This window comes from Sus scrofa, chromosome 1, assembly GCF_054392235.1.
Source record: "Sus scrofa isolate SSC_HxYL_T2T_F1_AM1 chromosome 1, Sscrofa_HxYL_maternal_Yorkshire_Landrace_v2.0, whole genome shotgun sequence".
NCBI lineage: Eukaryota > Metazoa > Chordata > Mammalia > Artiodactyla > Suidae > Sus > Sus scrofa.
The window spans coordinates 141,615,341-141,635,385 of record NC_139383.1 but is presented as its reverse complement, the minus strand read 5'-3'; the positions used below and the strand labels follow the sequence as shown (position 1 = coordinate 141,635,385).

General features: G+C 36.6%; 2 protein-coding genes across 5 annotated transcripts in view; one reads left to right on the top strand and one right to left on the bottom strand.

Annotated features, from left to right (window-relative positions):
- RASGRP1 (RAS guanyl releasing protein 1) overlaps nt 1-20,045 on the bottom strand; it is a 977,163-nt gene that overhangs the window by 457,777 nt on the left and 499,341 nt on the right. The gene's annotated exons all lie outside the window — the stretch shown is intronic.
- Nucleotides 1-20,045, top strand: part of LOC110261468 (uncharacterized) — a 321,036-nt gene that overhangs the window by 179,861 nt on the left and 121,130 nt on the right. The window contains exon 1 of one of the 4 annotated variants that reach the window (XM_084974887.1): nt 15,152-15,288. The exons of the other annotated variants lie outside the window; for them this stretch is intronic. Coding sequence (XP_084831013.1) covers nt 15,267-15,288 — 22 coding nt within the window. The 5' untranslated portion in view covers nt 15,152-15,266. Of the gene's footprint in view, nt 1-15,151; nt 15,289-20,045 lie in introns of those variants that run through there. 4 annotated transcript variants of the gene reach the window in all.

The window sequence follows — 20,045 nt, the reverse complement described above, 5'->3', positions numbered from 1 at the left end:
AAGACTTAAATATATGAAAGGACACCATCAAACTCCTAGAAGAGAACATAGGCAAAACACTCTCTGACATCAACGTCATGAATATTTTCTCAGGTCAGTCTCCCAAAGCAATAGAAATTAGAGAAAAAATAAACCCATGGGACCTAATCAAACTGAAAAGCTTTTGCACAGCAAAGGAAACCAAAAAGAAAAGAAAAAGAAAACTTACAGAATGGGAGAAAATAAGCAACTTATACAACTCAACAGCAAAAAAGCCAATCAACCAATAGAAAAATCAACCAATGGAAAAATGGGCAAAAAACCTGAAGAGACTGTTCTCCAAGGAAGATATACAGATGGCCAACAAACACATGAAAAAATGCTCAACATCGCTGATTTTAAGAGAAATGCAAATCAAAACAACCATGAGATACTACCTCATACCAGTCAGAATGGCCATCATTGATAAGTTCACAAATAACAAGTGCTGGAGGGGTTGTGGAGAAAAGGGAACCCTCCTGCACTGTTGGTGGGAATGTAAACCGGTACAGTCACTATGGAGAACAGTTTGGAGATACCTTAGAAATCTATACATAGAACTTCCATATGACCCTGCAATCCCACTCTTGGGCATGTATCCGGACAAAACTCTACTTAAAAGAGACACATGCACCCGCATGTTCATTGCAGCACTATTCACAATAGCCAGGACATGGAGACAAGCCAAATGTCCAGTTATCACTATTTTCTTTCTTTCTTTCTTTCTTTTTTTTTTTTTTTTGTCTTTTTGCTATTTCTTGGGCCGCTCCTGCAGCATATGGAGGTTCCCAGGCTAGGGGTTGAATCGGAGCTGTAGCTGCCACCTACACCAGAACCACAGCAACTCAGGATCCGAGCTGCGTCTGCAACCTACACCACAGCTCACAGCAACGCAGGATCGTTAACCCACTGAACAAGGGCAAGGATCGAACCCTCAACCTCATGGTTCCTAGTCGGATTCGTTAACCACTGCGCCACGATGGGAACTCCCAGTTATCACTATTTTCATATTCAGTGTTTGGTCATCTAATTAAAATAGAAATTATCAACTTATATTGTTATAATTTGATAATGTAACAGTCTCATTTAGATTAGAATTTTATCTCTTTCCATATAAGAACCTTAAAACATTTATTTTCTCTCTTTTGTGCTTGTCACATATTTTACTTTTATATTACTATATTATGTAAAATACTTCATAGTTATTTTTCCCTTTAAATAGTCTCATACATATTGTCTTTTTATATTTTCCCATACATTTTACATATTTGACACTCTTTGTTTCCTTGCTGATACCTGAGTTCCTTTCAGTGTCAGTTGTCCTCTAGACTGAAGACCTCTGAACATTTTTTTGTAGTGTAGTTACGCTAGTTATGAATATTGTCATTGTCAGCTATTCTTTATTTGAAAACTGTATTTTGCCCTCATTCTTGCAGAATAATTTTTTTTTGTCTTTTTGTATTTTTCAAAGGCTACACCCACGGCATATGGAGGTTCCCAGGCTAGGGGTCTAATCGGAGCTGTAGCCACCAGCCTATGCCACAGCCACAGCAACGCGGGATCTGAGCTGTGTCTGCAGCCTACACCACAGCTCACAGCAATGCTGGATCCTTAACCCACTGAGCGAGGTCAGGGATCAAACCCTCAACCTCATAGTTCCTAGTTGGATTCGTTAACCACTGATCTACAATGGGAACTCCCAGAATAATTTTGAAGACTATGAAATTTCAGGTAGATAGGTTCTTTTTTTTTTTTTTACCTCCAAACTTAAAAGATGCCATTCATTGTTCATTGTTTTATAGCTAACACTATTATGAGAAGGAGTTTGTGGTTATTCTTATTCTCCTTCCTTGTATATGTTGTGTCTTTCTCTGGCTGCTTTAATTTTTTTCTCATTTCATATTTTTATCAATTTAATTATGATGTATCTAGGTGTAGGAGTCTTTTTTTTTAACTTTTCTTACGTTTTTGGCGAGGTTTTAAATTTTGTGGGCTGATATTTACATTAACATTTGGAAACATTTTTAGTCATTACTTTTTCAAACATTTTTTTTCTTCTGTGTCAATCAGTCTTCTCCATAGACTCCAATAACCTACGTTAGATTGTTCTATGCTGTCTCACAAATCATTGTGTGCATATTTTTTCAGTCTTTTTTACTTCTGTGCTTTGTTTTACAGTTTGCATTGAACAATTTTCAAGGACATTGATAATTTTTCCTGAAGTTTCTGATCTTTTATTCAATACATGTACTGTATTTTTCATCTCAAATATTGTATTTTTGATTCCAGATATTTTTGGTATATATCTTTCTCCTCTTTGCTGAACTCTTTCACCTATTCTCTCATTATAACTATATTCTCATTTTCTTTCTTAAAATTTCTTCTCCTAAATTCTACATCATCACTGGGCCTTTTCTACTTACTCTTTTCATGTCTTGGCTATAAGTCATATTTTCCTGCTTTTTCACATGTCTAGTAATTTATTTGAATATATATTGAATATTAGGATGCTATTTTCTTTTCCTTCTTTGAAGAGTATTATATTTTATTTTGGAAATTAGTTAATTTATTGGAAGATCAGTTTAATAGCAGCAAGGCTGGATCTGTCGACCTACTCTAGGACTATCTTTATGTAAAGTTGAAGTAGCCTTATTTCATGGAATATCTTTTGTAAGGTCTCAACTGAATGTGCAGAGTGTTCAGCAAGGTCTCTTCATTTTGGTTGGCTGGAATAGTAACATATCTCAGTATTGTGCAAGCTCTAAAATCTATATCTGATTCAAATCCCATCAGTAGCTATTCCAGAATTGTCAAACTCTCACTGTACATGCTTAGCTAGTATTCAAGGATAGTGTCTCCTTCCCTTTTTTCTTTCTCTGTACAGAATATAGACAGATAAATAGATAGTAGATATACAGATATAGAAATATCTCCATATAGGTTCTGGTGTATATATACTTTGTACACTCCCCTCCTCTCCAATACCCTGTCATTCAAATTCTACCTTTCCAACAGCCCTGAACTATGATTTCTCTTTCACCCAGAAAGATGTTTGCTCTCTGTTTGGTCTGCACTTCCCTGAGCCATAGTTAGTAAGGTTACCTGAGATAGACAGCCATGGAGAATGTGGAGTTCACATAACATGTTTCCCTCCTTTCAAAGACCACAGGCAGCTCTCCCTTGTTCAGTGTCAAATTCCTAAACAGTTGCTTTAAAATGCTTTGTTCATTTTTACAATGATATAGGATAGAGAAGGTAAATCTGATACATCATGTTAACCTATTACTTTTACATTATGGCTGGAAATGGAAGTCTTTATAAAGCATTTTCAAAATATAAATATTTCAAAAGTTTGAATAAATTACTTTTTAAAACAACACATCTTAGAGATATTTCCATATCCATGCAAGTGGGTCTGTCTCATTTTAAAAAACAGTTGCACTGTATTTCATTGAATGTCTTTATTAGATTTTGTCTACACACCCCCATTAATAGATACTTGTTGATTTTTGCTATTATAGATAAAGCCACAATAAATATCCTTACATATAGCCCTTGGCCTATACTGTAATAGTAGACTACATTTACAGCAGTAGAGTTGATGGTTCAGAAGTAGAAATATCTGAGACTTTAATAATCACAAAGTACCCTAAAATGACATTCTACACTCCTTCCAGTAGGAAAGCTTTTGTTTTCAATACCCTCCCCTTACACAGGTATTACGTGACAGTGTTCTAAAAGAAAAAAAAGGTAAAATTATACATGTAATCTGTAGTGATGGAAACTTCCTAGTGATATGTTAAGCTGATGTTCTAAGCTGAATCTTCTTTGTAGTTTCCCCAGTATTGACTTTCAATGTCTGAGGCAAAGGGATTTAGTGAACTATTGCTGAATAAATTTGAATGGACATAGCAGATTTTTAAACTTCGTTTAAAGAGAAAGTCAGAGCATTTACATTATTAGGAAGGCTGAGAAAATAAAAAGCTCTGACACCAAAATGGTTAATGAAAATTAAGAGACACACACCACTGACAAGGGCAGTTCTGGATGGAGTTTCAAGGAGGAAGTGTCAGACCAAATGACTGAAATTTTATAAACCTAAACCCTGGTCTATATTTAACTACTCTTCCCTGATTATTTATTCTCCTCTACTGCAGTGGTCTGGACTCCTGAGAAGCATGTTTTCACAACTGGCTGGAAATGAGAGATTAGGTGGGTTAGATCAAACACGTCTTCCCTGTGATCAAAGGAAGGAAACTGAGACCTTTTCAAAACATATTCACTAGATTAGCCATACAGTTTGGGGCTTGTTCTAGGCGGGGAGCACAACACCTCCCTTATAGACACTTATGTCCACTCAGAGCCTTTGAGAAATTCAGTACAGAAACAGAAAAGAGACTAAAAGATAGATGAAGAGGGTCACAGAATCTAAATAATTTGTGTCAATTACTCTAACACACCTGGAGTACAATGCCCAAGACTGTCCTCTAGATCTGGTTACCACAAAATCCAAAAAGGAATTTATAAGCAGAATTACTTAACATCAGTGAGAAAAAACTCATGGAAAACACAAGAAGAAAAGCTTTGCATTATTTAGGCAATTTGTTACACTTCTCTGAGTCTTTTACTTCTTCTTTTGTTGACAAAAAAAATAAGCTACAGATAAGAGGTATATTTTGAGCTGATTTATGAGGGAACAGTAAAATCTGCAATGTTAAACAAGAAAGAAAGGATATTCTAGGCAGGGAAGAGCAGCCCTCTTAGGGGGCTCTCCCTTACTTCCTCAAACAGTGTTAATATCTCCTTCCTCTGAGCTTCTGCTGTAATGTGTATTTATTCCTAATACCATGATCTATTTGTTTGCATATGCCTGTACCTCAAATGTTTCAACTTGGGCCAGGCACCAAGGTCAAGTCACTGAGCATCTCATAAATAAAGTCATGGAACCGTGAAATGGAAGAGTATGCTTGGGGAAGGCTATATATGCTATTGTTTTGGCACAGTACTGAATAGTATGCAGCCATTACTAAGTATTTAAGAAAAGATACAAAAGTTTATATTCTATGTGTAGGGGCACCCTAAAACATAGGATACAATTAATACTGCTCAGTGCCCTAAGGTAGAATTATCCTCCAGCTACCGGCACACTAGGTATTGAAAAGGGAAAAATTGATTTGGGAGAATCACAGAAGGAAGGTTTTGTGCAAAGGTGGACTACCAAATAGACTCTGAGGATGGATAAGTTTTGTGTGGAAGTGGGAGGGAGGGAAGTACAGTAAGCACAGAAGTAAAGGTAAAGAAGTTTATAGAGCATGAAGGAGACAGATGGCTTGTTGCATGAAATGAGGAATGTCAGGGAATTTAAGGAAGTAAGGTAGACAGATGGGGTCTTTCCAAATATAAAAGACCACAAAAGTCAGGTAAAAACATTTGAACTTAATCCCAAAATCTAGAGGAGGAAAGTGATGCAATGAGAGTGATGTTTAAGAATATCTGGTACCAAAAAAATAAAAATAAAAATAAAAATAAAAAATAAAAAAATAAATAGACATACAGATAAATGGAACAGAATAGAGAGCCTAGAAATAAACCCACACACCTATGGTCAATTAACATCAACAAAGGCAGCAAGAATATTAAATGGGGGGAAAGACAGTCTCCTCAGCAAGTGGTGCTAGAAAGTTGCACAGCTGCATGTAAATTAATGAAATTAGAACACACCCTCACACCATGCACAAAAATAAACTCAAAATGGCTTAAAGGCTTACACATGAGACATAACACCATAAACTTCTAAAAGAGAATAGACAGGCAAAACATTCTCTGACATTAATCACACAAATGTTTTATTAGGTCTGTCTCCCAAGACAAGAGATCAAAACAAAAATAAACAAATAGGACCTAATCAAACTTACAAGTTTCTACACAGCAAAGGAAACCATACACAGAATGAAAAGACAATCTACAAAATGGGAGAAAATATTTGAAAATGATGCAATCAACAGGGGCTTAATCTCCAAAATATAATTCCAACAACTCAATAACATAATCAACATAATCAACACCAACAAAAACAAAGATCAACAAATGGGCAGAAGACCTAAAAAAGGCATTTCTCCAAAGAAGACATACAGATGGTCAGTAGACACATGAAAATATGCTCAACATCACTAATTATTAGGGAAATGCAAACCAAAACTACAGTGAGTACCACCTCATACCAGTCAGAATGGCCATCATTAAAACATCTATAAATAATTAATACTGGAGAGAGTATGGAGAAAAGGGAACCCTCCACTGTTGGTGGGAATGTAGGCTGGTGCAACTACTATGGAAAACAGTATGGGGGTTCCTTAGAAAAATAAAAATATAATTACCATATCATCCAGAAATCCCACTCCTGGACACATATCTGGACAAAACTATAATTCAAAAAGATAGATGTTCATGGCAGTACTATTCACAATAGCCAAGATTTGGAAACAACCTAAATGTCTATCAACAAATGGATTAAGAAGATGTGGTACATATATACAATGGAATACTACTCATCCATAAAAAGAGTGAAACAATGCCATTCATAGCAACATGGATGCAACTAGAGAGATTATCATTCTAAGTAAAGTAAGTCAGAGAAAGACAAATACTACATGAGATCACTTATAGGTGGAATCTAAAATATGGTGTACATGAACCTATCTATAAAACAGAAACAGACTCACAGACATAGAGAACAGACTTGTGGTTGCCAAGGGGGAAGGGAGAGGAGGACGAATGGACTGGGAGTTCAAAACTTCCAGTAGTAGATGCAAACTATTATATTTAGAAATTATCAACAACGAGGTCCTTCTGTATAGCACAGGGAAATATATTCAATCTCCCTGGTGTAAATATATATTTGCTATACAGCAGAAAATGACATAACACCGCATAACAACTCTAATAAAAATTAATAAAGAAATGAGTATCTGGTACCAGTATGGCAGTAGCAGCCAAGAGATTCTGAGAAACTTGATGTCAGACTGAGTACTGCTCATTATGGAGTTATTTCTGTGACTAGATAAATATCTGACATACAGCACATTCTTAACAAAATTTTAAGCTGTCCTGCCTATAATTTCCCTATCAATTGAACAAGGAATGGAAGAGTCTGTAGTAGTAACTCAGGCAAAATGTGACTACGACCAAGACTATGGGGTCCTAGTGTAAGTGGACAAAAGGGCAAATCTCAAACATTTCAAAGGAATTAACAACAGATCCTACTGACAGATTTGAAATGGTGGATGAAAAGTTTCAAAATATTGTTTGCATTTGTTGCCTGAAGCAATGAAGGTAATACTGTATAAAATGGAAAGGATGAAGATGTAGAGAGTTTGAGTGATGGAAATGGCGAAATCAGAGGGGCAACCAGACATCCAAGTTTCCTACAGGCATTTAGAAAATTAAAACTGGAGCGTAAGTGAGAGGCCAAGACTGAAGACTGTTTCAATGAGTAAAAATAGCAAAAGAGAAGAAGAAATACAATGAGGCTTCTGAGCAAAGATATCTGGACTTTTACGAAGATTTCTAAGAATGTTGAGCAGGGTCTGAGACGTGCAGTAAAGCTTAGAAACACTAATCACAGAACGAATACAACCAGGACCAAAAATGTTCCTGTTTCTGTGATTGCTGTACTACTGTGAATGTTTAATGGCTTACAAATTGTGTTCTACAAGAGTTAGGGGGATAACTGGGGCTAGAAAGGAAGTACACTTAGAAATGTCCACTAGACTTTTCTTCTTGGGATTTATACAAAATGGACATCTATTACAAACAGGAAACTTAGTGGCATGAATCATGGTTTTATTATACTTTTTATGCCATTAAAAAGAGACTTACACACTTCCTCATTGCTTAGGAGACACATATACTAAGATTCTCTTGGAGGCCAACCATTTTGTGTGGCAATGTGTGTAAAAGACAGACTAGAATTTTCTAGATGAAACACTGCAATGTTTTGTGTCACACCTGCTCTTAACGCTGTTTGCTAATTTCCTTGGCTTCCCTAGTCACACTTCCAAAACAATGCTTTAAGCCCATCTGGAATGTTCCTGAGGGTAGAGGAGATTGACAGCTCTGTTTTCTCTCAAAATTATTTAGTGAGTCCAGAAATATTTATTTCCAACATGCCATAGTACACCTCATCTGGCTTTTCATATAAAAGATACCACAAATACTTCTTAGACAACTTTTGGCTACGGAGGAATGATCAAAATGGGAATTAGCCTTAGCTTCAGACAAAAATAGGATATTTATACATAAGACATAAAAATATTCAGAAATGTATGCAAATGCCCATGATTAACAAGAAATAAGAAAAAGTAACTGAAGACTTCTGCAGAGGTATGGTTTTCAAACATTACTGAAGATGAACCAGAGAGAGAAATGCATTTTACATCATGACCCAGATGTAACACACACCCCACATACAATTAAGACAAAGCTTGAAGAAATAATACTAATACTTGCTTGCTACCTGGGGAATTCACATTTTCCTCTCCTATCCTATCTTACCCTATCCTGTCCTGTCCTATCTTGTCCTGTCCCATCCCACCCAATCCCATCCCATGCCATTCTAGTATAAATAATGCTGGTGGTGACTTACTAAAATTTTGTATCTGAAGGCAGAAAACATTGCTAAACCATTCTGAGGCCCAAAGGAGCAAACTAATTTTTTGAACCTGGAAATATGCTATAATTTTTCATCCTAGGAGCACTTTATAGATCATTTTTACATCTCTTCTTCTCAAATTGGCAATTAGCCTTATTCAGAAAAGAAACAGGCACTTGAATGGGGGTATTTCATTCCCACAGCAACCACCACCTCTCTGTCCTGCAGCCCCTTACTACTTTGGGAAGTTAAGGAGGGTCTCTACCCTTCCATTCCACAGAACCCTTATACACATCACAGAGCAATGTTGCTGTAAAGACTGTGGCAAATGATGGACTGGTGTTTATTTTCTAGCCACTTAGTCAAATAGCTCCTGTGATTTAAGAGGGAGAGGAATCTAAGAAAGATGGGACGAGAGCAGTGGTGGCTCCAGAACTTCTTTCAGGAAGAAGTCAGAGACAACTATTGAGTTGGAGGTTAACTAGGGCACTTGTTCTAACCTGTCTTTGTAGAATCAGATGACATATTTATCTTAGAGGGCCTAATGTATTGGGGGGCTGGGAGGCTAGGTCCCCTGAAGCCACCTTGTGACAGAGTCAAGAATCTAAGTGAAGTCACTATGGAGAAACTATTCTGAATCAGACTATTTTTTCCTTCCAGTTTTTTGAGGTATAATTGTCATAGAGCACTGTGTAAGTTTAAGGTGTACAGCAAAATGAGTTGACTTACATACAACATGAAATGATTATCACAGTAAGTTTAGTGAGCATCCATTTTCTCAAATAAGACACAAAATTGAAGAAATAGAAAAAAAAGTTTTCCCTTGTGATGAGAACACTTAGGATTTACTCTGGACAACTTTCATATATAAAATAGTGTTACTTATATTTTTCATGTGGTGCTTTTCATCTCTAGTACTTATTTATGCTATGACTGAAGTCTGTACCTTCTGACTGCCTTCATCCAATCCACCCTCTTCCCACACCCTGCCTCTGGTCACCATAAATCTCATATCTATTTCTACAAGTTTGTTTTTGAAGAATAACTGACCTATAATATACTATGTTATTCCCATTATATTTGAGAGTCAATATTTCTATTTATTTCAAAATGATCACTGGGATAATTCTAGTTATGATCTGTCACCAAAGATGTGACACAGTTACTAACTACATTCCAATACTGTACAGTTCATACCCATGACTCATTTCTTTTGCAACTCAAAGTTTGTACCTCTTAATCTCCCTCACCTATTTCTTTTCTCTCCCCATCCCACCCCTCTGGCAACCACCTATTTGTTCTTTGTATCTATAACTGTTTCTAAAGAAATGTTTTCTCAGAAAAATCACTTGGTTTGCAACACTCTAGCAGACTGAAATCTTTCCGGGATCTCCTTTACTGAGTGCATAAGACTAATAAAAAATATATGATTTCAAAGATTTACATGAAGAGTAAGAAAAAGTGAACAGGGAAATTCCACTCGTAGCTATATACTTGAGAGAACTAAAAACACATCCACACAAAAAACCTGGACACAATTTTTCAGAGCAGCATTATTCGTAATAGCCTGAAAGTGTAAACAACTCAAGGGTCCATCAGCTGATGAAAAGATAAAATGGGGCATATCCATATGATGGAATGGTATTAATCTATTAAAATAAACAAAGTACTGATACACACCATGACGTTGGTGAACGTTGAGAACATGTTAAGTGAAAGAAGCCAGACACAAAAGAACACTATAATATAATTCCACCTACACGAAATGTCCAGAATATGTAACCTGACAGAGATTCATGGCTTCCAGAGTAAGGGGGAAAGGAGACATTGGGGGTAACTGCTGAAGAATATGTTGCTTTTTGGGGGGATGATGGTAAGGTTCTGGAATTAGACAGTACTGGTATTTGCACAACACAGTTATTATACTAAAATCTACCAATGTGTACACTTTAAAAGGTTGAATTTTTGGTTATGTGAAGTACAGCTCAATAAAAAAATACTATCCAGAAACAAAAAGGAAAGTTAGTCAAACGCAGTAATTCAGTTTATCTCCCTTCTCCATTGGCCCAGTGGTTGTTATGTGACTACGTGTCTCGACAGATCTTAAAATGATTTTTAATGTAGGTTAAATGTATAAAAAAATATTTTTATAATTCTTTAATTCGTCAACCTCTTAACTGTTATATGTATCACTGCAAATTCTAAATTAGACAATTTAAAATAAGGCAATCTGCTTTAAGCAATATGTGAGGGTGTTTTATCATTATCATTACTGAACAACTGGTCCTTGCATGATATGATGCTAAGAGTTTAATAAACAAAGAGGTCACTCAATATTTTTTTTTTCAGTCTTTTTAGGGCCGCATCAGCAGCATATGGAGATTCCCAGGCCAGGTGCTGAATCGGAGCTGTAGCTGCTGGGCTTTGCCACAGACACAGAAACTTGGGATCCAAATGACATCTGTGACCTACACAACAGCTCATGGCAGCACTGGATCCTTAACCCACTGAGCAAGGCCAGGGATCAAACCTGCATTCTCATGGAGGTTAGTCAGATTCCTTTCCACTGAACCATGATGGGAACTCCAAGAGGTCACTAAAGTTTGATCTCTGTTCTAAAGACCCACTCAGCTCTCCTGGGAGACAGAACATGGCATAGAAGTTCCCACTTTAGGAATTCCAAGGTCCATGCCGAGTGAGAGGTCCAATGGTGAACATAATAGGTATTCAGAAGAAGGAGAATGAGGAACATAAAGCCTCCTGGAAGTGACAGGCCTTTGGATATGTAAGAGAGAGAGAGAGACATTTGGGCAAAGGAAAGGAGAGCAAAGACTAAGGGACAGGAAGGCTGTGGAGAGTTTACTTAGGATCTGGCTTCTGTGGAAATCAAGGTAATTTCCTCTCACCCATCACTGTCCTTCTAACATCCCACTAGGGTCGCAGAATATTTAGCCGATGTTAGAGTTAGGACAACAACCAAGGAACCAGGATTTCAAGCAGGGCTCAGTTAAAAGAAAAATAAACTATAGTACATGGAAGAGTTTTTTTTTTTTTGAAAGAAGGATTTGTGGTTTTCCTTGGAAACGATGTTCTCTTGCCTCCCAGGCTCCAGCCAGCTTTTGCTAAGATATGTCACTAAAAGGAAAATTTAAGTTGTTTTTAAAGCATCAAATTTTCATTAGAACTTATCCAAACTGCAGTACTATTAAGATAGAGGGGTTTTGGAGCCTTTAGACTTCTTTCCAGTGCAGTGAGGAAGACTAGAGTTCTAAGCAAATTCCAATCAAACTTAATTTAGCAAGTTAAATAATAATTCGGGAAAATATACCTTTCAGAATGTTTCCTGCTTTCTCAAACCATGGAAATTTGAAATGGTATATATCAGACAGTTGAATCCAAATGTGGAAATCTAAAAGTTGTGTGTGCTAGGGTACAGAAGAGCGATGGTTTTACCTTATTGGGTTGCTCCAGTAGAGAACGCAATTGGTTTGGGAGCCTAAAATCTAGATGGACCTCACCCTGTATCCGTTTATACCCCTTTCTCTTTCACTTGGCTCAGTCAAGCCAACAGAACATACCTACCATGTGTGAACATTGTTCTGGAAGCAGAAGGGAGAGAGAGAGGGATGACTAAGGCACAGTCTATGATAACAAACCCTGTAGTCTACAGATCCATGTTTCCCAAAGTTTGCTCCGTGGAACACTGTCCTGGAAATTTCTTCACAAAGAGGAATTGATGTCTAAATTAGTTTAGGAAATTCCTAGATCCCAGAGCCTTCTCTTAGAGACTGACAGGTAAAAAAATAAAGAAATTTTTTTTTTTGTTGTTGTTCTTTAGGGCTGCAGCTTCAGCATATAGACGTTCCCAGGCAAAGGGTCGAATGGGAGCTGCAGCTGCCAGCCTACACCACAGCCACAATGACACCAGATCCAAGCTGTGTCTGCAACCTACACCACAGCTCATGGCAACGCTGGATCCTTAAGCCACTGAGCGAGGCCAGGCATAGAACCTGAGTCCTTGTGGATACTAGTTGTGCTCATTACTGCTGAGCCATGATGGGAATTCCAAGAAAGAAAAATTTTAACTCAGAACTCCCAGTACACTACCCTTTATTAAAAACATAGACCTAGTGATCTGTAGAAGACATCAAGACAAATTGCTTTAGATCAGTGCTGTTCAATAGAACTTTCTGCAGCATTGGAAATGTTTTATGTCTGCGCCATGCAATATGGTAGCTAGGAGCCACATGAAGTCACAGAGTACTCTAAATGTGGCTAGTGCAACTGAGGAACATAATTTTTTAACTTTATTAATATTAATGAATTTAAATTTAAATAGCCATACATAGCCAGTGGCTACAATATTGAGCTGTGCAGCTCCTTATCATGAAACATAAATCTTTCAAAATGTCTTTTAATGGAAATTTAAAAATTTAAAAATTTTGCACAAAGAGGAAAGTGAGACAATTTGGGAATTTTTAAGAGAGTTGACAATATTCCATTTTTATACCGATTTTTGAAAGTTCTGTCACCTAAAAATGTTTTCCAAAATCTCTGTAGATATATTAGCCTCTAAATCCTGACTAGAACTTTTTAATTTCCACATTTGGATCCATCTCAAATAATATACTCTTAGGAAGAAATGCACCTCTGCTTCTGTGGGTAATTTGTCTGTACTGTCTGGTCTTCAGGTGTGATGCATAAACACATAAACCTGAAGATGAACTTCACATGTGACTGTCTAGAGGTTTCTTGGATTTACCGTCAAATAGTGTCAGGCAAAAGACATCATCAAAGAGCTTGATATAATTCTAAAATATTCATTATCAAAGATTTCCTTCCTCAAAAGGTTTTATTTTTTCATTTATTTTGTCTTTCAAAACACATCGTCTTTATTTTTGTAGTTATGAATAACATTAAGCCAATGAAATAGTTTCAGGTTAAATGGAATTGGTAGTAATCCTAAGAAGGCTATAAAAATGGCAGCTTTTATTTCTTTATTCCTTTTCTTATGATACTTGGCTTCTGATGTCTTCAGAGGCTTTAGAATGCCTCTCAATTTTTCACACATTGGCTCATTTTCAACTTTTTCTGCAGACGTCCGGCGCCCACGATGCCTGCCTCCACAGGCTTCATGCTTTTGTGGCTCCAGCTTCACTTCCTGCTCACAAAGCCTTTCTGTCAGTCCCACAGATGGAAAGGCACTGAGTGGAGCCCACACTCAGGAAGAGAAGAGTAGTGTCTTCCAACCTGATAACAGCCAATTCTCCCACCTTCTTCATTAAAAATGCCTCTGGAAGAGGCAGGAGTATGGCACAGGAGCTGGGAATTTTATAAGTCAATTCTCTTGAATAACCTCCAGAGAGAAGTTACAGATTTTCTCCATTCCTTAAATGTACCCCAATGATTATTAATAAACATTGATAAGAAACCTGCAGCCTTCCACAAAAAAGTCTATGAAAGCCTATGTATTTATTAGACATTATTTTATTTACTTTGTAGTTTAGGTCAATAAGGTCAGCTTAACTTCAGAAATAACGCCAACTCTTGCCAAGCTGTAAGAAAACTTTTTCTGGGCCACTGCAAATGAGAAAGCTGGCTTGTCTTCACCAGATTGAGCTGGTTAGATTCTGGTATGCTTGCACTAAGCCGAGTCTTCTGTTGCCTTGATCCTTAGAATGGATCACATATTGGATCCATAAATGGATTCAATCAGCTATTACTGCTAGCAAACCATTCTCCATGTTTCTCCCAGTAAGAATATGTTTGCTACTCCATATTTTAAAATCTGGTAGTATTGGGGGAAGGGTGATGGCAGAAATGAAATAGCTCAGTTTTGTTTGAGAGTCTGAGTTAGGAGTTTCATTCATTAGCTCAATGAAAATAAAATATGGTCTCAGTCCATTAACTGCCTATGTAAATATGATGGTGGAAAGCATATATTGTATGTATTTTAATAAATGTTTGCTTTTTATTTATATAAACCTTAGCCTTGGAAAGCAGCCTTGAGGAGCAGTAAACATGAATTTCGGGGTGCTACTAAAGCAGTGGGGACCAGCATCCTCAGCATGTTCCCAATTCCTGGGTAATATTTCAGGTGGCAGCTCTCGTAGTTCTCAGATGATCAGGATATGAGTAACTATAGATTCTTATCCTCATATGAACTTAAGAAAAACCATTTTTAGGCTTTATCCACAGTCCAGATGGTCAATACTTTATTCTATATGACCCTGACTATAAAATCCAGGGACTGGTGTTGGTTGACACCAGTTTTAAAACATTAAATGTGTTCCTCAGATCCCTCAGCTGTCTGCTAAAAGCTTACCATCTATGAATTTATGTTAACCCTTCATATTTTGATACTTTTATACTTTTACATCTTATTGTTTGTATATTCATAATTCATTAGTCATGAAGTTATCCAATTAGAGGCAATTGCCAAGAGTCCACGAGAAACACCTTGGTGGCTGGATCTGACCTCATCTGACCTGGTGGCCATGAAGATGGAGAGAAGTGCTGGGTTGTAAACACATTAGGAAACCAAACTGGCAGTATTTGTTGATGACTGTGAGAATAAAGGAAAAAGTGACTTCAAGGCATGCTGCAGGTTTCTGAGAAAGGTAAATGGACCAGCGGACTATACATAGGATTTTCCAAAATAGAAGCACATTTGGAGTTAAAAATGGGAAATTCATTCATTATTCATTTAATATCAGAGAACACTGGAGTTTTTACTGGAGAATGCTCTAGTATAAGATTTATAATACCAACAAGGGCTGCTAGTCTTCCTTCTGGTATGATTCAAAGTATGGGCTGTGGACTCTTTCAGTGATAGAAAAGTCTTTCAAGGATTTATTTGAGTTTCAGCTTCAGAAAGTAGAGAGTAAGAGAGTGATTAAATTTCAGTTTCACTATCAGTCCCATTATCAACTATGTCAAGAAAAATAATTGGCCCACATTTGAATGACTGTCAATGATTGGTAATGACCTACAATCTCCTTGACATTTCTGTCAAAAATATCATATGGTTTCTAAATTAAAATCTGACAACCTTAAGAAACTTAGGTAAATGAGATACTGTAATAAGTTCTCAGTGGAAAGATAGTTTGCTTTAGAACCCAGTTTTTTAGCCATCTGGGCAGAATAACTATGTTAAACACTTTTACTGGTCTTTGGTTAAAGATGGAGTATTTATGAAACACTTGAGGTTTAAGGAGAATTTTATTCATTCTGAATTATAGGTTGTTATAAATCACGATCATCATTTTATATTGCTTAATTAAAAGAATGTGAGGGAATTAAGAGAATTAGGTGGTTGTGACTATTGAAAATAAACCCTAAGTATTTCCTAAATTCTTCCCTTATTATTTCAAAATATTCACTGTCCTTTTTATTTGGGAAGACATTCTATACACCAATAAGATACTATGTCAGACGAATCTGGTGATTCAGCGTCTCAGCTTTTCCTGGAAATCAAAGATATTTCTTTTTAAGTCTGAGAAGCTAGAGGTGCCACACAATCAAAAATGCTTCCATCTACTGGTCAAAGTCAGGAATACACAAGTGTTCCTCTGCCTAAAAACCATGAGTGGAGAATGCAAAACACCTAGGCTTCCAGGCTCAGATACTCAAAACAGTGGGTTCTGACGGTGAAGGTAAATCTCAGTCAGAAAGTAGCCTCTTCAGACAGATCATAGATGTAGCAGAGGGCTAAGATTAGAACTCAAATTCCCTGAGGCTCTGCTTGTATATTTTCTTGACAACCTAGAAACAGGCAATAGATTGTGATTGCTTTAAAATATTCAGGGGAAAAGAACTTTGCCTCTTGTATTACCAGACTTAATAGGCTCTGGAACTCTGAGTCTGAAACCAATATAGAGAATGGATTAAGAGGTCAACTGACCCTTTTTCTCAGTGCTTAGCTGGGTCAGTGGCTCCCTCAGAGTCATTTTAATTCATTCCTGTGGGTGAATATACGTGACTGTTTCCCTGACAGTCACAGGGAGTTAATCTGCCACGGTGAGCAGTTGCCAGATAGGACAGGGGAATTTGTCTCATTCCTGTGGTGACTTTAGATATGAAATGCCAGGCTGCTTAGCCTGGGGGAAGGTGCTGTAAGTTACAGGCACCAAGCCAAGCCTCCCAAGCACCCTTGCTCCCTTTGACAGCCACCCTCCTGGGCTGTGATCTGGCTGAATTAATTCACAGATGCCAGATATCAGGACTTTATCTGCATTGTTAGCATTCCTCCTAACCTGCAGCTTCTATTCATTTAATGGTTATCTGATGGGGACTGATACTAGGTGAAGAGGAATGTTCAAATCATGCTGACTTTGGCAAGTGGGAGCAAAAAATAGAACTTCAGTTTAAGAAGGGAATATTTACTCACTGACATGACAGTTTTGCTAGTAGGACAACGGAATAAGAGGGAAGGTGGTTCCAGGAAAATATTTAGGTAAAGGGTCCATCATTCTTTAATGGTGCTCCATGTACTTTATTTATTTGGCCAAAAGATGAGACTAAAGCAACAAGGAAAGCAAAGAACAGGTATGATAGGAATACACTTCTCCGTGTTATTTTTGATCATTTTTTCAGGCAACATTCTTTTTTTAGAGTCTCAATGTCATACTGAGTTGAAGAACTTGTTTGCATTTGAACTAAACTGAATAAGAAATATTAAGATTTTTTTTTTAGAAGACTCAGCTTTCAATGAGTGGTTTTCTTAAAGGACATATTCTTAAAGCATGTTTCTGATTTAATGGGCTTCAGAATTCTAAGCAGATGAGAGTCTCTGAAAAAAATTGCATGGAAAGGGACAAAAGCCCAGGCAGAAAATTTTGCACAGAAATAAATGCAGTAGCTGAGCTTTCTCCAAAATGGCATACTGCATGAGCATATGGAATCAAAAGTATCCTTTTCTGTTTTCTGTTTAAGGCTTCCAGCAGACTCAAGGGGGAGTAAGCAAAGTAAAAATGAAACCCAGAAGAACAATGAGATTTCAAGGGAGAGACTCATAAGCATCCTTCAGAGAGGGGTCAATTTCACAATGACCCCAAATATATTTATATCACACTAAGATGACAGGGGAGGCATTTTGTGTTTCATCTTTTGAGAGAGTATATAACTATGGAAAGGCATATACACATACCTCAAGTGTGATTACAACTTAAAATTGCACTTGGAATACCTTGATCATAATAATTAACGCCCCCCTTTTTAAGAAAATCTAGTATCTGTGATAGGAAAACTGGATACTAACATGCAAAACAATGAAAGTGAATTCCTATTTTACACCACACAGAAAAACTCAAAATGGATTAAAGACTACGTGAAATGCCTGAAGCCATAAAACTCCTATAAGTAAACACAAGGAAAACACTCTTTGATGTTGATCTTGGCAACTATTTCATATAAAGACACTCTAAGCACAAGCAAAAAAAGCAAACATAAACAAGTAGGATTACATCAAGTTATAAAGCTTTTGAATAACTAAAGAAATGATCAACAAAATGAAAAGGAAACCTATGGAATGGGAGGAAATGTTTGTAAACCACATATTTGATAAGGGGTTAATTTCCAAAATAAATAAGGAACTCATACTACTCAACAGCAAAAAACCCCAAATTATTCAATTAAAAAATAGACGAAGGTAAACTGGTACAACCACTATGGAAAATAGTATGGAGGTTCCTCAAGAAACTAAAAATAGAGCTACCATATGACCCAGAAATCTCACTCCTGGCATATGTCCAGAGAAAACCTTTATTTGAAAAGATACATGCACCCTAATGTCCACTGTAGCACTGTTTACAACAGCCAAGACATGGAAGCAAGCTAACTGTCCACTGACAGAGGGCTCAGTAAAGAAGATGTGGTACACATATACAATGGAACATTACTCCGCCATAGAAAAGAATAAAAAATTTAATGCCATTTGTAGTAACATTGATGGACCTAGAGATTGTCATACTAAGTAAATTTAGAGAAAGACAAACATCATATGCTACTACCTATACATGGAATCTCAAAAAAAAAAAAAAAGGATACAAATGAAGTTATTTACAAAATAGAAAAAGACTCACAGACTTAGAAATCTAACTTATGGTTAACAAAGGGGAAAGGTGGGAGAAGGGATAAATTAGGAGTTTGGGATTAACACAGAGAGACTACTATATATAAAATACACAACCAACTAGGAACTACTGTTTGGCTCAGGAAACTCTACTCAATATTCTGTAATAACCTATTTGGGAAAAGAGTTGGAAAAAATGGATATATGTATAACTGAGTCATTTTGCTGTACACCTGAAAACACAAATTTTTAAATCAACAATATGCCAATATAAAATAAAAATTAAATTAAAAAAATTAAAAGGTATGTCTTCCATTTTCACTTAGTCTGTCGTGCTTAACATTTTTGAAAGAATGCAAACCCAAACAGGATAGATGATTGAAACAACTTGTAATCATGCCTGACTTTTGTTTTCCTCTTAGGTCATGCACAGAATGTTGGAAGCTTATTGACTTCTGGTAAATAGAGTGAATAGCAAGGAATAGAGAGTGAAACACCCAGGGAGATGATTAATATAACATAGTATAAAAGTGACGGGTAGCTCATTGCCTTTTTTACTTCCCAGTGATGAATCAACACTTCCATTTCTTTTGCTCTGGAGTGTACATAATATAAGCACAAATGAATTTAGTGGGAAAACATTTTATGACCTTTATTATTTGGCCCAATTTCACAATGATGTCTGAAAAGACTGCCAGGAAATTTCTGTTTAGACTAATCAGCAAAGGAATAACTACTTATAGAGAAGGATAGCTGTGTATTTTATTTATTACATTCTTCTCCTGGGTACAAGCGTGATATGTCTATTAATCTATTAACATGTGTAATTAAACATGTTGTCCATCAGATTAATAGGTCAACAGTCAACTCTCTTTCAATGGCCTATATGGAGTACTGACCATATGGAACACTCTGCACTAAAAACACTGGGCATTTGTCTTTCTCCATCTGACTTATTTCACTTAGCATAGTACCCTCAATATCCAGTATGATTTTACTTATATGTGTAACAAAAAAAACCTGATAAACAAAGACGCAAAATAACTAGAGAAGTTAAACTACATAAAAACAAACATAGATACAGAGAACAAATTCATGGTTATCAAAGGAAGAGGGTGAAATGAGTAAAGATGATTAACTGCATGGTGATAGATGGAAACTCAATTTTTGGTGGTGAGCACGTTTTAGGGTACATAGAAGTATAAATATAATGTTGTACATATGAAACTAATACAATGTTATAAATCAATGTTACTCTAATAAAAAAATTAAAGCTACAAGCTTTGGGTGCACAGTGGTAGCAAA